The sequence below is a fragment of the Dreissena polymorpha genome, chromosome 6, assembly GCF_020536995.1.
Source record: "Dreissena polymorpha isolate Duluth1 chromosome 6, UMN_Dpol_1.0, whole genome shotgun sequence".
NCBI classification, from domain to species: Eukaryota; Metazoa; Mollusca; class Bivalvia; order Myida; family Dreissenidae; genus Dreissena; species Dreissena polymorpha.
The window spans coordinates 87,778,258-87,797,527 of record NC_068360.1 but is presented as its reverse complement, the minus strand read 5'-3'; the positions used below and the strand labels follow the sequence as shown (position 1 = coordinate 87,797,527).

General features: G+C 34.4%; 2 protein-coding genes across 2 annotated transcripts in view; both read right to left on the bottom strand.

Moving 5' to 3' along the window:
* Positions 1–19,270, bottom strand: part of LOC127835877 (E3 ubiquitin-protein ligase XIAP-like) — a 61,262-nt gene that overhangs the window by 37,374 nt on the left and 4,618 nt on the right. The window contains exons 2-7 of the mRNA XM_052362302.1: positions 18,393–18,744; positions 16,351–16,467; positions 15,232–15,299; positions 14,873–14,987; positions 13,791–13,948; positions 13,090–13,159 (exon numbers count right to left, since the gene is read on the bottom strand). Of these exons, the coding sequence (XP_052218262.1) occupies positions 13,090–13,159; positions 13,791–13,948; positions 14,873–14,987; positions 15,232–15,299; positions 16,351–16,467; positions 18,393–18,744 (880 nt within the window). The remainder of the gene's footprint in view (positions 1–13,089; positions 13,160–13,790; positions 13,949–14,872; positions 14,988–15,231; positions 15,300–16,350; positions 16,468–18,392; positions 18,745–19,270) is intronic.
* Positions 5,108–7,742, bottom strand: LOC127834616 (E3 ubiquitin-protein ligase XIAP-like). The gene is made up of 5 exons (XM_052360622.1): positions 7,663–7,742; positions 6,885–7,060; positions 6,290–6,431; positions 6,007–6,050; positions 5,108–5,419 (listed from the first exon to the last, which is right to left on the bottom strand). Exons 1-5 carry the CDS (start codon positions 7,673–7,675, stop codon positions 5,408–5,410), a joined length of 387 nt encoding a protein of 128 aa, XP_052216582.1. The 5' UTR covers positions 7,676–7,742; the 3' UTR covers positions 5,108–5,407.

The following is a 19,270-nucleotide window of genomic DNA, read 5'->3' as shown; positions in this document are numbered from 1 at the left end:
GCTATTTTTAGATCAGATTTGGTTTTTTTCAAAAATTAGAGAATTTGTTTTTGTAAACTACGGAAAGATAAAATCGTTAAAAAACTGCGATATTTTATAAATATTAATGGAAAATGGGAGGAAGTAATAGGATAAATAGAATATTATGCGAGTTTTTGGATAAAGATCATGTTTATCATGCTCGTCTTGAACCATGGTTCTAAGCCTAGCATGATAAACTTGATCTTTATCCAAAACACACATAATAGTCTATATGTATTATCTGCTTGAATTGTGCATGCTATAACAGATATCAACTAGAACCGGACAATCTCGTTAGAACTCGTTTAGTTATGTTGCACTTATTGTAAACCTTGTATACTTGAGTGTAAATAAAGAGTTGTTCTGTTCTGTAAGCACATCCAGCTCTGAAAACATCGTTCAGTACATGAGTACTTTGTTGATACATTAAGTAGTTAGGGTTTATATTTATTGTATGCAATTTTGGGTGACATAATTTGACACATAGGGAGTATTGCAATAACTTCAGTGTATATACATATGAAGTGTTGTTAATTTTCTGTAATTACAATTAATCAAATGATTCTGTTTAATTTATTCCGTAATAATGATTTTAATGATCCCGTTAATATATAATATGATGAAGCGTTTTGTTTGTAAGGGAATCGTTTTACAAGTTTGGTTAATTGATATATGTTGAAGATATATAGTTTATATTCGTTTGCGAAATTTGAGAGCAATATCAGTGTGAAATTAAAGCATACTGCCCAGTTTTTGTGACTTGACTTAGATTTTAATTACATGCTGATGTAAGCTTGTCGGTATAACGGAAAGTTGTATAATATCATGTTTACTTTTTTTAAATTAGTTCAAATTTGCTTTAGAAGTCTTATTCACAAAGCATTTACAATTTATATTAGGTGTTACCCACGGGCATTTAATATAAACACTGTACTTGCTAAATATATTATGTTGCATTGTGTCAATCGCCCGCTTGCGCCTTAGTTTTGAGATTTGTCAATCGGAGAAAAATTGATAACAGCTTGAATTTATAAAGCAAGGGCATACACGCACTCGGTTTTCCGTGGTTTTTGGTGTGTGAGTCTACCTGCATGATTTGCGGTTCAATTTGGAATTTCGTTCCGGTTCATTGATTTTTGGCTATGTTACGGTTATTGGACTTTCTTTAATGTAAAACGTTTCATGATTTGTTTCCTAAACGCTTGCATATATTAACCTGGTTTAAACAATTTTATCTAAATAGCTGTTTGCGCAGTAGGGACATCGTGTTTCACAAACACGGCTCTTGTTAATATATGTATTTGATGTGCATAAAATATGTTTTACAAACACCTAATGTTTATTTCGAAGTAAAATATAAAACAATACAATTGTTAACACACTCTTATAGGACGTTGACTTTGTCAGAAAGCTACATAAGTATTAATTTTACAACATAATTAAGTAAATGATGTTCATATTCAGTGTTATAACGCGCTTGTTATCTGCAAATAACGTTATCCCTGTGTTGCAATTGACATAATGTAGAGAGAAATGTAGTTAATTTCAATATTTATAAGAGCATTGCATACACATTCATCAGTTATGAAAAGGTAAAAAAGGGGGATTTATAAAAAAAATGCTACTATTATTGTGATTGCACAAGCATCCTTAAGGCAGAAGGTACAATTATATCTTCATAGGAGCAAAACGGCCATATTCAAGACAGTATATGCACTCGATTGTTTTATCGTATGGTTCTTTAAAAGGTACAAATTATCGTGTGAAGGAATTCAGTTACAGTGGTGCAGTTCTTAATTTTGCATGCATGTGAAAAATATAGCAATATTCTTTGAAAATAATTTACAATCTTTATCGTTGATGCGTTTTCCTTTATATTGGAAGAGCATGATATAGAATCCCCTTTCATATTTATGGGTCGGACAAGCTGATAAAAGAATTTCTCGCAGGTAAACGATACTGGGATCCCAGCAATAACACGCATTATAACCGTAAAATAAATGGATATTAATAAAGTGTGGAAAAACCACAAGTTTAATTTTTTGTTAATAGTAAATTATACAATAAGCAACAACTCTAAAAGACACTATTGAATTTGGCATGCTATATTGTATATTTACTATAAGATATTTATATACTACCAAAGCAATAGTTCATTAACAAGCTTGGTTGTATTATGTGGACCAATTATTAACGTATATGAAATGACCATGAAACTACTCCTACGATTAATTTAACGTTTGTTGCTACTAATTTGTAATTCTGCTACTACCATAACAACTGCCACTACTAAAGCTTAAAGGTTTCTGCAATTAATATAATCATACATGAACAATTTTTCAATTATATAAAAGTTAACAGATCCTAACATAAAGATAACACATACTGTTATTTGGAATTACACTTTTGAAATCGCGTTATTGCAATTTCCACTTACTTTACAATTTGCATATTCAATTTTACATAATTACCAACCCACAATGTTTTGTTTTCCACTATTGTGCATGCTGTGTCATTTTCATTCCACCGTACATTATGCCAATAATAATTTTCCAGTTAATAGAGTTATTATAAATACATAACCCACAGCACATTCGATTTTGTTTAGGACATGTTTCGATGTGCTGCAACATTTAAAATGTAATTCAACTGTTATGTAAATACTAGATGGGCCACGGGTAAATGCCTCTAACGTAAAATTGAAAACGAAAAGCGCTATGCCTATTGACCGCAATTGACACCCGCAATACACCTGGGTGAATCAGTACAGGTCTAGAACAATAGCAGTTCTTTTACCGTTCTGGTTCTCTTTGTAACTAGCACATCCAACCACACTACTCTCAGCGGTTACCGCCTCTATCGATTAATTGTCACCAATGCACCAACATACACAATTCTGGCAGTTTGATACTCATTTACATTTGCAACATAGACGTTTTAGTTCTTATACGCTGCGGTAAATAATGCAAATGCATGGTATAACAACTAATTGAAACCATAAATAATAAAAAGAAAATTAATTGTACATCATAATTGTCTCGTATGACGGCAGATAATTGCTTCAATCTATACTAAAACAAGAGCACCGCCTTGCGGGTGCAGACCGCTCATCTATTTTCTTTTTAAAGGTGAAGGGACTCTCATTTTCAATCACAAAGGAGGGAGGGGTGGAGTGAAGAGGGGTGTATAGTGTGGGGGTGTGGACATTTATTACATTATCTTCCAAAAATGCGAAAAAATGCAACAAAAAAAACTAAAAAAATCGGGGGGGGGGGTGGAGGGGGGGGGGGGGGTGGGATTCTTTGGTGCGATGGTTGGACGGTATTTCAAACATAAAATAATAAAAATAAATATTTGTGTTTTTTAACCGTTTCAAACAAAAAATTGGGGGGGGGGGTGAGGTGGGGGGGGTATAGTGTAAGGGTGTGGTGGTAATTTGTGAGATGATCTTAAAAAAAAAAAATTGGGGGGGGGGGATGTGAGGTGGGGGGGGAGGGGGGTATAGTGTGAGGGTGTGGTGGTAATTTGTGAGATGATCTTAAAAAAAAAAAAACATTAGGGGGTGGGGATTCGGGTGGGGGGAGGGGGGGATTCTTGGGTGCGATGGTTGAAGGGTATTTCAAACATAAAATAATCAAAATAAGTAGTTGTGTTTTTTAACCGTTAAAAAAAAAAATTGGGGGGGTGGGGGGTATAGTGTGAGGGTGTGGTGGTCATTTGTGAGATGATCTTAAAAAAAAAATAAAAAAAAATAGGGGGGGGGGTGATTGGGGGGGGAGGGGGGGACACGGGGGATGGTTTGGGTGGAGTCTATTGTGGTATGTCAGGTAAGAGTAGTTTTGTCAAAGTATCAATCAAATCTAATCATAAATAAAGAAGTTATGGCAATTTTAGCAAAATTTAATAATTTGACCTTGAGAGTCAAGGTCATTCAAAGGTCAAGGTAAAATTAAACTTGCCAGGTACAGTAACCTCATAATAGCATGAAAGTACTTGAAGTTTGAAAGCAATAGCCTTGATACTTAAGAAGTAAAGTGGATCGAAACACAAAATTTAACCATATATTCAAAGTTACTAAGTCAAAAAAGGGCCATAATTCCATAAAAATGACATCCAGAGTTATTCAACTTGTCCTTTTACTGTACCCTTATGATAGTTTGCGAGTGTTCCAAGTATGAAAGCAAAATCTATGATAATTTAGGGGTAAAGTGGACCAAAACACAAAACTTAACCAAATTTTCAATTTTCTAAGTATAAAGGGCCCATAATTCCGTCCAAATGCCAGTCAGAGTTACATAACTTTGCCTGCACAGTCCCCTTACGATAGTTAATAAGTGTTGCAAGTATGAAAGCAATGGCTTTGATACTGTAGGAATAAAGTGGACCTAAACACAAAACTTAACCAAATTTTCAATTTTCTAAGTATAAAAAGGGCACATAATTCTGTCAAAATGCCAGTCAGAGTTACATTACTTTGCCTGCACAGTCCCCTTATGATAGTTAGTAAGTGTTGCAAGTATGAAAGCAATAGCTTTGATACTTAAGGAGTAAAATGGACCTTAACACAAAACTTAACCAAAATTTTCAATTTTCAAAGTATAAAAAGGGCACATAATTCTGTCAAAATGCACGCCAGAGTTATTTAACTTTGCCTGCCCAGTCCCCTCATGATAGTTAGTAAGTGTACCGAGTTTGAATGCAATAGCATTGATACTTTATGAAAAAAGTGGACCTAAACGCAAAACTTAACCAAAATTTTCAATTTTCTAAGTATAAAAAGGGCACATAATTCAGTCAAAATGCAAGCCAGAGTTATCTAACTTTGCCTGCCCAGTCCCCTCATGATAGTTAGTAAGTGTACAAAGTTTGAATGCAATAGCATTGATACTTTCTGAGAAAAGTGGACCTAAACGCAAAACTTAACCGGACGCCGACGCCGACGCAGACGCCGACGCCAAGGTGATGACAATAGCTCATATTTTTTTTTCAAAAAATAGATGAGCTAAAAAGATCTGCGTAGATATGATGTAAACGCAACATATATAGTCTTTAACATGTCCATGAAAATGCACCCAAATTGATTACATTAAACATGTATACGTTTTATTCAACCAATATCCTATTTTTATAACACTCACACACAAGTTAATTACAATATTTACAAACATATAATGTACCATTTTCGTTTCGCCATGTAAATAATACAATGTTCACGCCATTTGGCGAATCCGTTCCGTTACATGTCTGCCGCAATCCGGGCATTTATCAATGTATTGCGTGCATTCCAAGCAGTACTTGTGATGGCCGCAAGGTAGGAACAAGCAGTTCACTTGGTTGGAGTGGCAGGAATGGCACAATAGCAAGTCTTTTGATAGTTGGTCTTGTTTCAATAATGTTTCTGAAATGTTAATTCGCATATGTTGAAGATTAATTTGTATTACCTTTATAAGGAAACAAATGCGTAAATAAGATATATAGTATCTATATGAAAACTATCGAGCAAATGAGGAAATTAATATAAGAGAAAATATAATATGTCATAGTTGTAATTTGCAATCAAGCTTACCATGGGAAGCGGACAACTACAACATGCGAGGCCTGGTATAGGGGAGATAACCCTGAGTTAGGGTTAGGGGTCGGGTTAGGGTTAAGGCTAAATCTAACCCTTACCCGACCCCTAACCCTATAACCCCCATGCGCATTACAATACCAGGCCTCGCTCGTTGTAGTTTTCCGCTTCCCGCTTTCCGTAAGCTGCCTCTGGCCTTAAATTAAGGGAGCACTAGCAATACTTTACTCAGTGTTTTCGCATGACTTAGCAGGGTTTTTATTCAGGAACTCAAATTTTCCAAAACCGACCCCTGAATATAGTTTGAATACAAGATTAGATTTAATAAATTATTCAACGTTGTAAAATAAATTGCTTCAAACCTGGTTCTGGTTGTACTGCTGTGCGCCGTTGAGTGGCCTTCTCTCATTTATCACCTCCAGGCGAAATACGATATCCTCAATATCTGGGTCAGTGATGGCTGAAAGGCACGATACATTTTTTGTTTTTACTTTTTCAACATGTCAAATATTCTACCAAAATAAGCCGAAAATATATCATGTTCAAAATCAACTTAAAAAATATTTCATTCTATGAAACTTAAAACAATGCAAACACTTTGTTTGGATTATATTTCTGAGAAACGTAATACACGTTAAATAATGTAAGCTACAATTACTTCCTTTTCATTGATATCATAAGACTAGAATCATTAATCACCTTGTTGTACAAGTTCGAGAACAGCGGTTATTACATCGTTGATAGGAAACCCCATGTCCTGTATAAGCATGCTTCGAAATCTGTCGATTATGCGCTGAATTAAAGCAGCCAGAGCATCGCTAATCTCATCTCGACGATTTTCCTATAATCAATGTAAAGAAGTAAAACTCCAGCTGCTGGAGCAGTATTGAATTCTTATTATATACAAGAAACAAATTTCATTTCGCTTTTGCTATCAGCTAAGAGGCGCATCAGTCGTCCAATAAGACGCGTCCCTTGAAGATGTATTAAAATCATGAAGCATTTAGAACAGGATAATCGTCCCGTTATAAAGATAGCTACGGTTAAAAAGAGCCATCAAAAAACTAGTTTGTTGAACGACTAAATATGTATGCTTTCGCTTTGTATAAAAGTAAGCTCCAAGCAATTGCGTTGATTATTATTTGTACGCTAAGTCGGAACAGATATATATATATATTTGTTATTTTCACAAAATCTACGCCCGCAAACACATACTCTGTTTTATGGTGGCATTTTATGCGCATTTCAAAATCCACGTATTCGTAATATAGGAGACGCAATAAAACAAACATACTTTCAAGGCCTGATCAGCAGAATGTTGGACGATGCTAATAAACTCGTCGCCTTTTACCGCCCGTGCATAAGGACACGCCGGAAACCATCTGCAATGTTCTATCCAGGGATCATCTCCTGGTTCCCAGTTCCTCAAACCACCGTCACATGCAAAGCAGCGGCAAGTGTCGTCAACACCTTGCAATGAGTAAAATACGTAAATATAACTTGCAGAATAAGGTAAATACAAAAAAGACAAACTGTATGTATGGATGTTAGTTTAACCAAAAGGACGGTCAATGGTATTTTTGGTTGATATTGAAGAGACCTGTTCACGTTTTGATAAACTGACAAAATCAAAAAAAAGAGTTTCAGATTTGCAAATTGTCGATGAAGTAATGTTTTTTTGTTTGCAAGGAAACATTAACACTGAGCATTAACCCTGCTCTCAAATATATATTATATGCATCTTATGACGATTTAAAAACCTGAAAATTATAAAGCGTTACAAATGCAAAAGGATTGAATAATTTGGAAAGTTCTGTTGTTATCGTTATGTTTTGTGACATTACGAGGATTGTTAACGTTTACTCCAAGGGTCAGTGGTTCGAGCCCAGGTGTGAATGAATATTTTTTGTTTGTTTCTATAATTTTATTTTTGTTGTATATTGAAGCTTACTGTATATGTTTACATTTATAAACTTTAAGTATTTAATGACACACTTCAAAACATGCAAAAAAATGTGAACAAGTCCCTTTAAATGCCAGTCCTTGATGTTGTTCAGAAAGTTTGTTACAACCTGTGTAATGCATCCCTGCATCTGCCAGCTCTTTTGGTTTCTGTGATAAATGTTGAGGCCAGTGTGTGAACGTTTTGAGGCGAGATATTATCGCACCATCTAGTTTAGTTTTAAAATTGAAACGCCATGTGCGCCAAATGATGTATTAGGGTACGTTTTTGCCATTGCACAATCGTTTGTAACGCTTTTCATTGATAATTTAGCAAAAACGTGTATTACCAACATAGGGTTTTAACTTCTAGAGGTCCCAACAGGCATATTTATTTCATTTTTAGTGTTACTTCTTTTATTTAAACCTACTCCAAATATGGAAGTTTCGTTGGTACATTAATTTAATGATATTGTTTTCAAAATGACAAAAATCTGTGATAGTTGGCCTAACATTTCCTGAATCTGACATATGATGGCATTTCTTATGCATGGCTTCCTTTTATGTTATAATGATTGCAATTACATTAAAGCAAATCTGGAGGGGATGTCACCCTCTGGGATGTTTGACGACCCTGTAATTAGGTCAAAAGGTCAATGAGTGCATTTTACTTTAAAAATGGAGGTAAAATTGCCAAAATTGTGAAATATCAGATACTATTACTGATTTTACTCCTGAACTGACCTATATTTGATACTTGAAGGGTTATCTCATTTTTAAACTGATTTTGGCTTTTCATAAGTAGGTTTAAGGTCATCAAGTGCACTTTTATAACTCGTATAGAACGAACGTAAATTGTAGTGTATGTTAAAACCAACGAAAGTTCCATGTACGATATATTTGTAAGTAACTTTTCAATGAGAGATGGATACTTTGATGATGAAAAGAGCATTTTTCTGTTGTATCTTAAGTGAATGTTCCTAACTTTGTAAATAACGTTACCTCAATTAAAAGAAAAAAATGTTAATTGTTAGAATGTTAATACTTATTACAGTCTTAATATATATATTGTTTTAAATGCATATTATGCTTAATACTATTTTAAATTTCAGAAAAGATTTCAGCTCAAAAATTATACTCTAGTGAAGTTCTTAATACTGTACGTTCTATAATGTCATATTCATGCAAGATAAGTTATTTTTACTTCACCAAATTAGTATTCATTGTGATTGATATGAATAACGTAAAACAGATATTATTTTAATTAGAAAGTACCGTTTATAATATGAAACAAATGTTCATTTTACTCAAATGCACTATTATGACTGAATATCATGCTGAAGATAATGTCGGTCTTGTGCGATGATTTATTTAACATACGTTACATAAATTCACAGTTGTGTTCCAAAACATGAATGCCTATGGCAGTATATGTATCTTTTATCGTTTACAATACTTATCTAGGGTTTAAACAGCCATTCGCTTCACATTCGCATTCAACCAAGCATCCTTGGTCAGATCGATAGCACTTACATCGTGCTGTACTACACTTGGTTTGACAGCTACATGATACTAACTGGACACATGCTGCAGGGATCTTTGGTTTACTCATCCATACCGGTTTCAATGAATTTTCTTCAAGTTTCCATGCGCCAGTATCAAGATGAACATCAGGCTGAAAATCCTTATCTGTGGCATTTAGCCATATGTTTGCCTGATAATTTGCCCTTTTAATGTGAAGTTCAAGCGCATCATGTCTAGGGGGTAACAAATCCGAACTCTGCCTGGCTTTCAAAAATAACCGATACCTACATGTGTCAATGTTTGGTGGGTGGTCCTGACAACAGCCATACAGCACACGCAGAAATTTAGAAACTGCTAGAGCGTTACCATCTCTACCAACACCCTCAAATGTATCAGGTTGTGCGATATACTTCACCAAGGCGGGTGTCTTACTTATTCCATTTAGAGCAGACGTGGTGTCGCATCCTGTCTAAGCGAGAAACCCCAAAATGTTTCTTCTGACATCGCCGCCTATTTCTTCAGATATTATGTGCACATACTAACATTTTCTTTGTTTTCCTGTACCAAAATATCATATATACCTCGGCGTCAGCTCCAAGGTGGTATATTAATAAGAGCTCTTGTAGCCTCTATCAATAGCGTCCCTTGAGTGCAATATCATCCGCGCATCTGTCTCCTCATGATTTACACATAGGTTTGTCGCATCAAAAGTACTCGACTTTGAATCAACATCACCTAGTAATCCACCTCCTACAACTATAGTTGGTCCTGCTGGAAGATTTTCTGACTGTTTTGGCAATTCGTTTGAGAGAAATTCAGCCAAGTCTGCTTTATTGTCATCGTGTGTGATATACTGTTCCAATATTTGCGGAAGAGTAACGTGTGGACTTGCATCAGTAGTTGTCGGAACAACTTGAGGCGTCACTATATCATTGTCCTTTGTAAGCACTTGGAGTATGTTTAATTTCATGGTTTCTCGCTTTATCCCACTAGCCTTTGCAAATGATAATTGCACATCAGAAAGTTCATGTTCTAGTACAGATGCTGTTTCTACGGCTCTCTCTGAATTAGCTGCTTTGAAAAGTCTCTGCATTAGCTTTCTGTCAGCCTTTACAATCTTTTTCACTTTCTGCTTTACACTGACTGTTATACAGATATGCAAATGTTTTGGACTGTACCTTTTGAATAGGAGCATAACATTCAACATTCTGCTCTTTCAGCCGTTTCTCTGAAAATATGGAAGTTTCGTTGGTACTTTCACAGGCTAATAAATCATCTCTGATATCATAAGTTGCAACTGCCTTAGATGCTATTGAGAACAGTCTGTTCTCCTCTTCATGCACTCTTAATATATCATATGAACCAAAGAGCTGCATCATTTTCTTGATGCACTCTTCCTCTGAAGAAACTCTCGAACGAGTTCCATCTGCTATATTCTTGAATATTCCAATATCTTCGTCATCAATATGTTGATTGAACAATTTCATGGTATTATTAGAAACCTCAGATCTTACTGACCACGTAATAAAAAAACTATTTCATGCCTGGTCCTGTCGTGTAATTCCAATAATACCCCCTGTCGTTTTAGACATTCTGTTCATCCACTTAGTAGCTTGGTCGACAGGTACTCCGTTGAATGCTTTTTCCTTCAGCCTGACTACAAAGGGACCTTCAATTAACTCTTTGAACACTTCAGGTGCTGCATATTCTAATGCTTTTATGTCTGCTAGATATACAGGACCTCAACGGGCATAGTTTATGTGGTCGTACACCATTAGCCACGATAGCATCTCGGAAAAGGCTTCAATATGCAACAGCCAATCGCCTATTATTTGTGCTTTAATGAACTTCATAAGGATGTCAACCAAATGTAGGAAGGAATTCCAGATAGAAAAAATTCTTCACTTCACTCATCTCTTTGTCGAATCTATCTAGTAATTCACCTATCTTTTTTTCATCGACTGCTTCAAGAAGATTATCATTAGCTTCACGAATATCATCCTGGTTCAAGCGACTTTTCATTTCAAAAGCAAACTCTAACTCTCTTACTAGATGTTCAAGTTCTGGAATTTCTTCTTCCTTAGATTCTATCCACTGACGAAAATACCTTAACTTTAATCTCGAATTCGCCTCAAATGCAATCATATGGCCCCTAACCGCACGATAATATGCCTTTCCATCTATTACCTTAGTAACAGCATTTGGTCCAAATACACCTGCTTCAAGAAATACGTCCTCAAATCCTGAATATTCCATATGTTGACCGATCGCTCGAAGGAAATTAAAGCATACATGAAGTCCTCCCATCATGAAAATAACATTCTTGTAACGTTCTTTATTTGCCCATAATATTTCTTTGCCTTTGCTATATAATAGCTGGTCAGCAGTTATAACAGTGTATTTCTGTTTAACATGCCTACTTATTCCTTCAAATCTATTTATGATAGTTACGATTGTGTGGTACTTATCCGCCGGTGCACACAGAATAGGTGGCATTCCCGGTCTGGTTACAGTATGACTTTGTTGACATGTTGCTTCATTATATGCGCCCCAGAGCGGTACAGACTGTTTTCCAGATGATGAATGTCGAGAAAGTAGCCAGGTCAAAACTTTGTCATCTGTTACTCTTTTCGTATCGATTGTCCAAGTTTTTATATCAAGAGCCTTGTATGTTTCTATTGGCGTTGCACGCTTATTTGCTGACATGTTGGAGTGTTCGATGGTTTTTTATACATCCATAAGCTCTTTGTCAATGGGCTTTGTGCTATCAATGTTCACAACAAACTCTACGTTCGGAGTTTCTTGGTCATCTGTTTGAGGTTGTCATGTCATAACGTGAGTACTGTGAAATATATTTTTCCATCAAGGGTACACTCAAATACATTTAAATTGTCAAAATAGTAGTGTGTAAGGACATCCGGCGCAATTGAGGACGGAATGAATAAATACCCGTTTTGTCTGTACTTCTCTAGAAGTTTATAAGCAATAGCATTGTCTAATTATCTTATTGTTACTATCGGAAAACACTGGTTTGATGCATGGAACAAATTTACAAGTGCTTCTGAGCGAGTTGCTTGATGCAGCGTTAGTCCAATTCCAACATGTTTAGGAGTCAGTTTCTTCCTTTTAGAGACACAGTAACTAATATTAGGTTAACTATATTGGGTTTTCTGTAAAAGCATGAAGTCAGCAGGGATAAGATCAGCACTATAAAATATATGCAGTTTAAACAGGATGAAAAATGTACACTTAAAAACATTGTAATAAGATACTGATATACACAAATGAGTTTCAATTTTTTTTTAAGCGTACGTTGTACTTCTTTTTATATATAATGGAACCTTTTAATTTTTCTTTTTACTACAAATTTGTTTATAGAGTTAATCAAAATAAGCAAAAAACTATCCCATTGTTTAAAAAATAATTTTTGAACATAATATTTTATTCCGTTGATTTTCAATGTAGGTTGTCATGTTTATTTTGGCATAAAAGTGTACTAAATGACCTTTTGACCTATATAAGTGAACACTAGAATAGATAAAAAATTAATTAGATTTAAGCAGTTTCATTTTCAGACAATATTACTACCTTAAACTTGTCAATGTTGGTTATACATCACAATGCTATGTATTTCATCTCCTAAATAACTGAAAACTGTACCGATTGACCTTTGACCTAATTAAAAGGATGTCAAGCACCTGAGAAGGTGACATCCCCTCTAGATTTTAGCAGAGGGTATGTAGATACCAAAAAACATAAAAAGCCATGCCTAAAAATGCCAACCAACTTTTTTACCAGGCACATCTCTCAGATTTTTAGGTTAACTATGACCAAGTCCATCTTAAGTACAAATGAATAATTAGAGCTGGATGCGCAAAATAATGCAAACTAATTATAACGATAATAATTACGTAATTTGTTTTTTACACCATGATTAGACCAAACACACTTTGTTTACATATATATACGAATTTGGACGGTAGATACGTGCTGAGTTGTGATGGATAATTATGATTCATGTGTAGGAAAGTTACCTTGTTGTCGTTCATACAGTTCTCGTTGACTGCGTCTTATTTCCTCAGGATCTTGGGTCGCAAACCTTTGCTAAAAATAAAATATAACATTTCGATGAGTGCTAATTTGAGATAGGCAGGAAGGTAAGTTTTTGGGTCATTGTTTCCTTTCTTTTAATGGAAGAGATTTGAATGAGCACTTATTTATGATACATAATCAATGTTCTATGTTCATGAACAACTCGTGTTTTGGATGGTAAACTTGTGAGTTGTTTATCGCTTTTTTAGAGTTCTAAAATGTCTGGAAATTGTGGTTCCTGGTTGGTAGGTTTAGAACACATTTCCCCGGTTGGGAGGTTTCACAAGTTTGTGTTAGTTTCTAAATCATATACCTATGTAGACTAAACATTACATTAAAATTCTTACATTTCCGTTGAAATCGGATATTTATTCACATTTTCTTGGATTTCTAAAACAAATATGTGCTTTATAAAATTATTAAGATTTCTAGGTATTCTAAAATGTTAAATTTATAAATAAAGATATTTACAATAATTACGTACTTACTTGTCTGAAATAGCAATGTAGCGGTCGACTAAAAAATGTATTCTTTGTAAGGACAAAAGATAAGCAAATATCAAAATCTTTGTTATTCATTATGGTTTAATGTTTTTGTTGACATTTTATTTTCGAAATAACGATTCATCTATGACGATAGCTACCTTATATGCTTCTAAAGCAGATCGGCTTCCAAAATAATCAATAATATACGGACAGTTGGACGAGTGTTTTGCGTGCTCCAGCAGTGGATTATCTGTGTCAGAGAAGTCTTTAAGACCGATACCGCAGCAGAAACACCGTACACAGTCGAAGTCATGACCTTGAATAAACAATAAATAATACAGAAAACTAATATTGTTAGAAATGTTTGACAGCAAAATTGCATTTGCATATAGTAGAATATTGTTATTTAATAATTCCATTTGGTTTCACTGAAACCTTATTCAAAATATATCATTATTATCTTGGTCAAATTAGCGTATTAAGATTCAAAATAAGTTGAATAATGGAAGTATAATGCTTTCTTCAAAAGATGGTAAACAATTTTGGTTAGTTTGTCAACATTACTCGGCTGTGTAATGAATTTAATAGATTTACAACAAAATAAAATTGATTTAAACTATTAATTAAAACATGTTCGATCTTGATGATATAGACTCTTAGTACTTTGCATAACATCCAACATAAGTAATTGGGCAATTTGCACCCTGTAATAATACTTCTTTAGAATTGCATTACGATGATTTGGTCTTTGTTCTATATGATGCTAGGTTCTGAAATCTTGATAACAAGAAGGGATTTAGCTGATACGTGTACGTTTGTCATTTCATCTAGCTTCAGAACATTTTAATTAAGTTGCTCTGGTGTATATTAATCACAAAACAATTAACGTGCAATACATTCAAGTTATTCTCGTTTATCGCTTATACATTTTAATTAAGGTGTTTCAATGTTAATATTTGTTTACTCTTGTGTGTTTGTGGGCGATTCTGGGCTAAGTGTGAGGTTTGGCTAGCCACAGACCGGTTGAACCCCCTTTGCATTAAATTGGTCGTTGCAAGGAGGTTACCCCAGTTTCAGCCATTATGTGTTTGTGTAATGCTGCATTTTATATATTGTCTTGTGCAGTCAATTAGTTGCATTTGCCTTAAATAACAAAATAAACTAGCGGTAAAGAATTTTTCATCTGATATTTTTTCTGGAGTTTCATTTGTGTCATCCACACTCGTTGTTTGTTTGATACCTGTGAAAAAGAATCCAGCGACACAAAGAGTGTTCGGGTTAGGTTCTGCCAACGGCCATCCGTGGTAAGTTGCCAATCTTTTGTCAGCATCCGCATACTTTGGATATTTTGCTGCCTGATAAAATAAATTACAAACAATGCATAATTGACGACACAAAAACACTGCTTACAGTCAATTTAACTTTCAAGAATTATTCTGCATATTAAAGACGAAAATTAAATGTATGGTACATGTATTAACAGGACGTTTATTTGTTTTCTTGTTAAAGCTGAACAATAAGAAAAGGAGTTTGCGTTCGATTCGAAACAAATACTTTTCACCATAATTGGATTCAAATTGTAGTAGTATAACTATATACCTTCCATTTTAGATTATTTTCATGACCAACGTCCTCTGATCTGCTCAGGTACATACCACTCTGTTCCACTGTTTTGATATGCAATTGAAATACAACTAATTGTAAATACGTATTAGCCTTATAGCGTTTCAACCCGAATTGCAACTTAAACTGCTACCAATAAATGCAAATTATCAAATAGTTTAAGGACTTATCAATATTTAAGGAAACATCAACGCATTTAGCATTTTTTTACCCTTATTAATTTACCTTTTTATAAAGAGCATACTAGGCTGAATTGACAACAGGAAATCGATATGTATGCCCTGTGATATGATGGAAAGTACCCGAAACTTAACATATGCAACTGTCTTTTCGCTGTCTTTTTTTCACGAGTTATTTACTCTAAGGGAGAGCAAACCGCCAACGACCAAGTTTCATACCGTAGACTCCGATCTTTAGCCACAACATTAATTTCTTAGTTAAACTAAATAATGATACTGAAAACATGTAGCAAACATCGATCTTATCTCCAAAGGGGTCTTCAAGTTAAACTCGTTCGTTATTTAGAGGCTTAACGTTTACACCAATAAACCACACATATGTATTAAGCAATATTAAATGACATATGTATAATACCAATTTATCTAAAATTACTCCTACATTAGATTTCAATTATCGTTAAGTTTCGTAATTATGCTCATAACATTATGTCGTCTGTTATAATAAAATACAATCGAATTATCACGTATTGTTCGATTTAAGATTTAAGGACGACTTTTTGAAAAAGTGAATAGGGCATACAACCCTACATTTAAATATGCCAACCAAATAATTAGATCTATGCAGTTGCATACATGTTATGATCATCAACATTATTTGTCATTATTTTATCTTACCCTGTGTGCTCTTGACTCATACTTTTCAATCATACGATAGAGTTGTTGGTTAAATGTTATCTTTCAGGTAATATCATTCACTTAAACAAATCAGTGAGGCAACCCGTCGGTCAATAGTGCATGCTTTTGACGCATATTGCATCATATTCAATGGCCTACTAGTCCATTGCTCTATCGAGTTAACGTATCATAGCAGTGTATTTTGTATCATGGAAACTTGTAAAAACAAACAATGACAAACCTGCGTTGTTCTCGTCCTGTGATGTCTGGTTTTCTGTTCCAGCGTTTTCTTCATTTGGGGATTCTGATTCATTCAGTGGGTTCGTGTAGCGTGGAAATACATAGTTCAATGAACCTCCTGAAACAAGGTCACACATTTGATCCCGTCCTATCAAACGGTTTGCTCCGTTATGATTCAATAATCACACACTTGTTTCCTTTGCGATAGAACGCCATTACTAACGCTGCAAAACAATACGTTATATTGAATGAACACAAACCACTGATAATGCAATGCATTTCTGCTGGGAAAGATGAATATTTATGTTCCATATTGATGTAACAGTACTGTTCTTTCGTTTCGTTATTGAATTCAAGTATACTTGCACAATGTCTAATTGAAGTTAATAAAAAAATAATTTAAAGAGATGCCATTTAATAAACCGGCTTGTTATATGAACACGAACAGATGCAAATGTGCATAAATCAAGACTTGTGTCATGATCAATATATCGAGAGTAAAACTGTATATGCCATGTCATCTCTTCAAATATTGCAGCGAAGACTTGTTTGGAGTTTTGTTAAATGGAATGCGTCTGGAAACAGTGACTTTTGGGAATTTGAAAAGTGGCCATGACTATGTCAGTTCTGTGTGGTTTACAACCAAAGTCAAACTAGGCCTGTATGTAACTATGTCAAACTCGCAGAATGAAATGATGTAAAAAGTTAAATCAGAAACATATCATTAAGGAAAACAACTCCAAAGTGAACATATCTCTTTAAATTTATACAGCTTTGTAATCAAAGAAACGGACCTGCACTGATATTTAAAAATGTTGCACATACTTACCAGTATTCGTCAAGTTTAAATGGGTAATATACGCTGTTTGTGATTTATAACCTATATCGAAAATGTGGAACCGTTTTACATGAAATATTACATATTCAAGTCTCATATTGTTAGAAACCATCAAGAAAAAATGTTTATAGAATATTTGTTCACAACAGAAACTTCAACTATATAAAAATGTATTTATTTTCATCTAAGTTAAACATAAAAACATTATGTTGTAAATGTGGAATAATACATATTCGAATGTTTTACGAATTCTTGGGTAATTGTTTACGGATTGTAACAACGTTCCGCAAATGTCATTACTGAGTAACCAATTCGTATATGACGTTATTAGTAGTAACCAAAGTCATTTTCTATAACAATCTTTATGGAGCGAAAATATATAATCGAAAAGATTCCATTACTCGTTAAGCATTTGGTATTTTGAGATCAAAATTGACATATGACCTGCAGTTAATGGTTATTCACATATGCCAATAATACATGAACCTTAGTTGAATATGTGAAGCCGTTCTTTATACAACAATCGTGACAAAAGGTAGCGAAAAATGACGATACCGCACCCCCCCCCCCCCCCCCGTTACAAAGTGCAGCAACAAGAATAAAGAATGGGAACTCCTGGATTTAAGATACTGGTTATTTACAAAATTTAACAGCATCTGCAAGCACGTTTGAAAAAAGTGTAAAGTTCACTAAGAACCAAATGCATATAAGTCCATTACCTGACCCATGACCCATGGCATGAAAGTTTTGACGGAGCAGTGAGCTTACACATACAAAGCTAAACGTTGTGATTTACCCATTCCTTTTAAAGCAATTGATCAAAGATATTGCTATGTTTGTGTTTGAGGCTCATTTTATGAAATTATGTTGTAATCATATGAATTTGTTTTTAAAGATGCAATATCATCTGTTTATCGTCATATTAAATAATGGCCACCCAACTCCCGGCCTTGTTTGTTTTATTTACATATACATAGCGTAAGTAAACCGAGGAACATTCGTATGAATTAATGTTAAAGAAGATCGTTAATTTCTGTTGAGATTGTTTAAAATAAGCATATAGCTGCAAAACTACTAGTGACCATGCATTTTAAAAAGGCCCACCTTCAAGAAATATAACAGGGGTTTCATTAAGAGTTCACCATGGTGAAAAGTATATAAACATAGGAATAGATAAACAATTATATATAATTTATAAATATTACTTGGTCGCCCTCGTTTTCTTGCTTGTCCGTGTATCTGGGTTTCGGCTTTTTTGTAATCCCTTTTTGAGTTTTGTATTGTTCTTTCCAGGCATGCTGAATGCCAAGATGCTTCTTCATGCTTCAGAATCTCTGATGTTACATTATGGAGACGTTTTTTAATGATGACATATTCTTGGTGTCCCAAAGCAGCTCTCTTGTGGATTGTTTCAAGCAAACTATCATATGTTGTGTCCTTAAACGTTGTATAGGTCGTATCAACAAGTTTGTCCCCATTGTCAATCTGGCAAACCAGGCATAATGAGTAATCAGTTCTGGCACGTTTATCCGGTGGTTCAGAATCCACCATTATTCTCTGAAATATACATCGAATATTTTAAATCTTAGATACATTGACACGTTTCATTTTTGTTTAATCAATTAAGTACTATACACAAATGTACGGTTGAATTTGATGATTAATATTCGACCACTACTGCACTTTAATTTTTTGCCCATGATGTATTTACCAAGGAAATCACTATCATAAAATTTTGAATAAGTTCTTTGCAAAGTTTTATAAAAGGAGAATACCATAAAATCATTCTTATAAATTACCCTGGAATGATGAAAATGAGAAAAACAAAATGCTCTCTGCTAATTATTTTTTTTGTCAACTGTAATGGCGAAATATAACAAAGGGAAACAACTATGTAATTTTTGTATTGAGTGATTGCAAAAAGGGAAGAAACTTATACTCAACAAAATTACTACCACTGTGAAAGCCTTTATTTGAGGACACCCGTCGATGGGCAAAATTTCACGGCGCAATGTAACTAAATGACCGACCTACAACAAAATAGCTAGCAAACTAAACACGTGTCAATATGACAAGGATACAT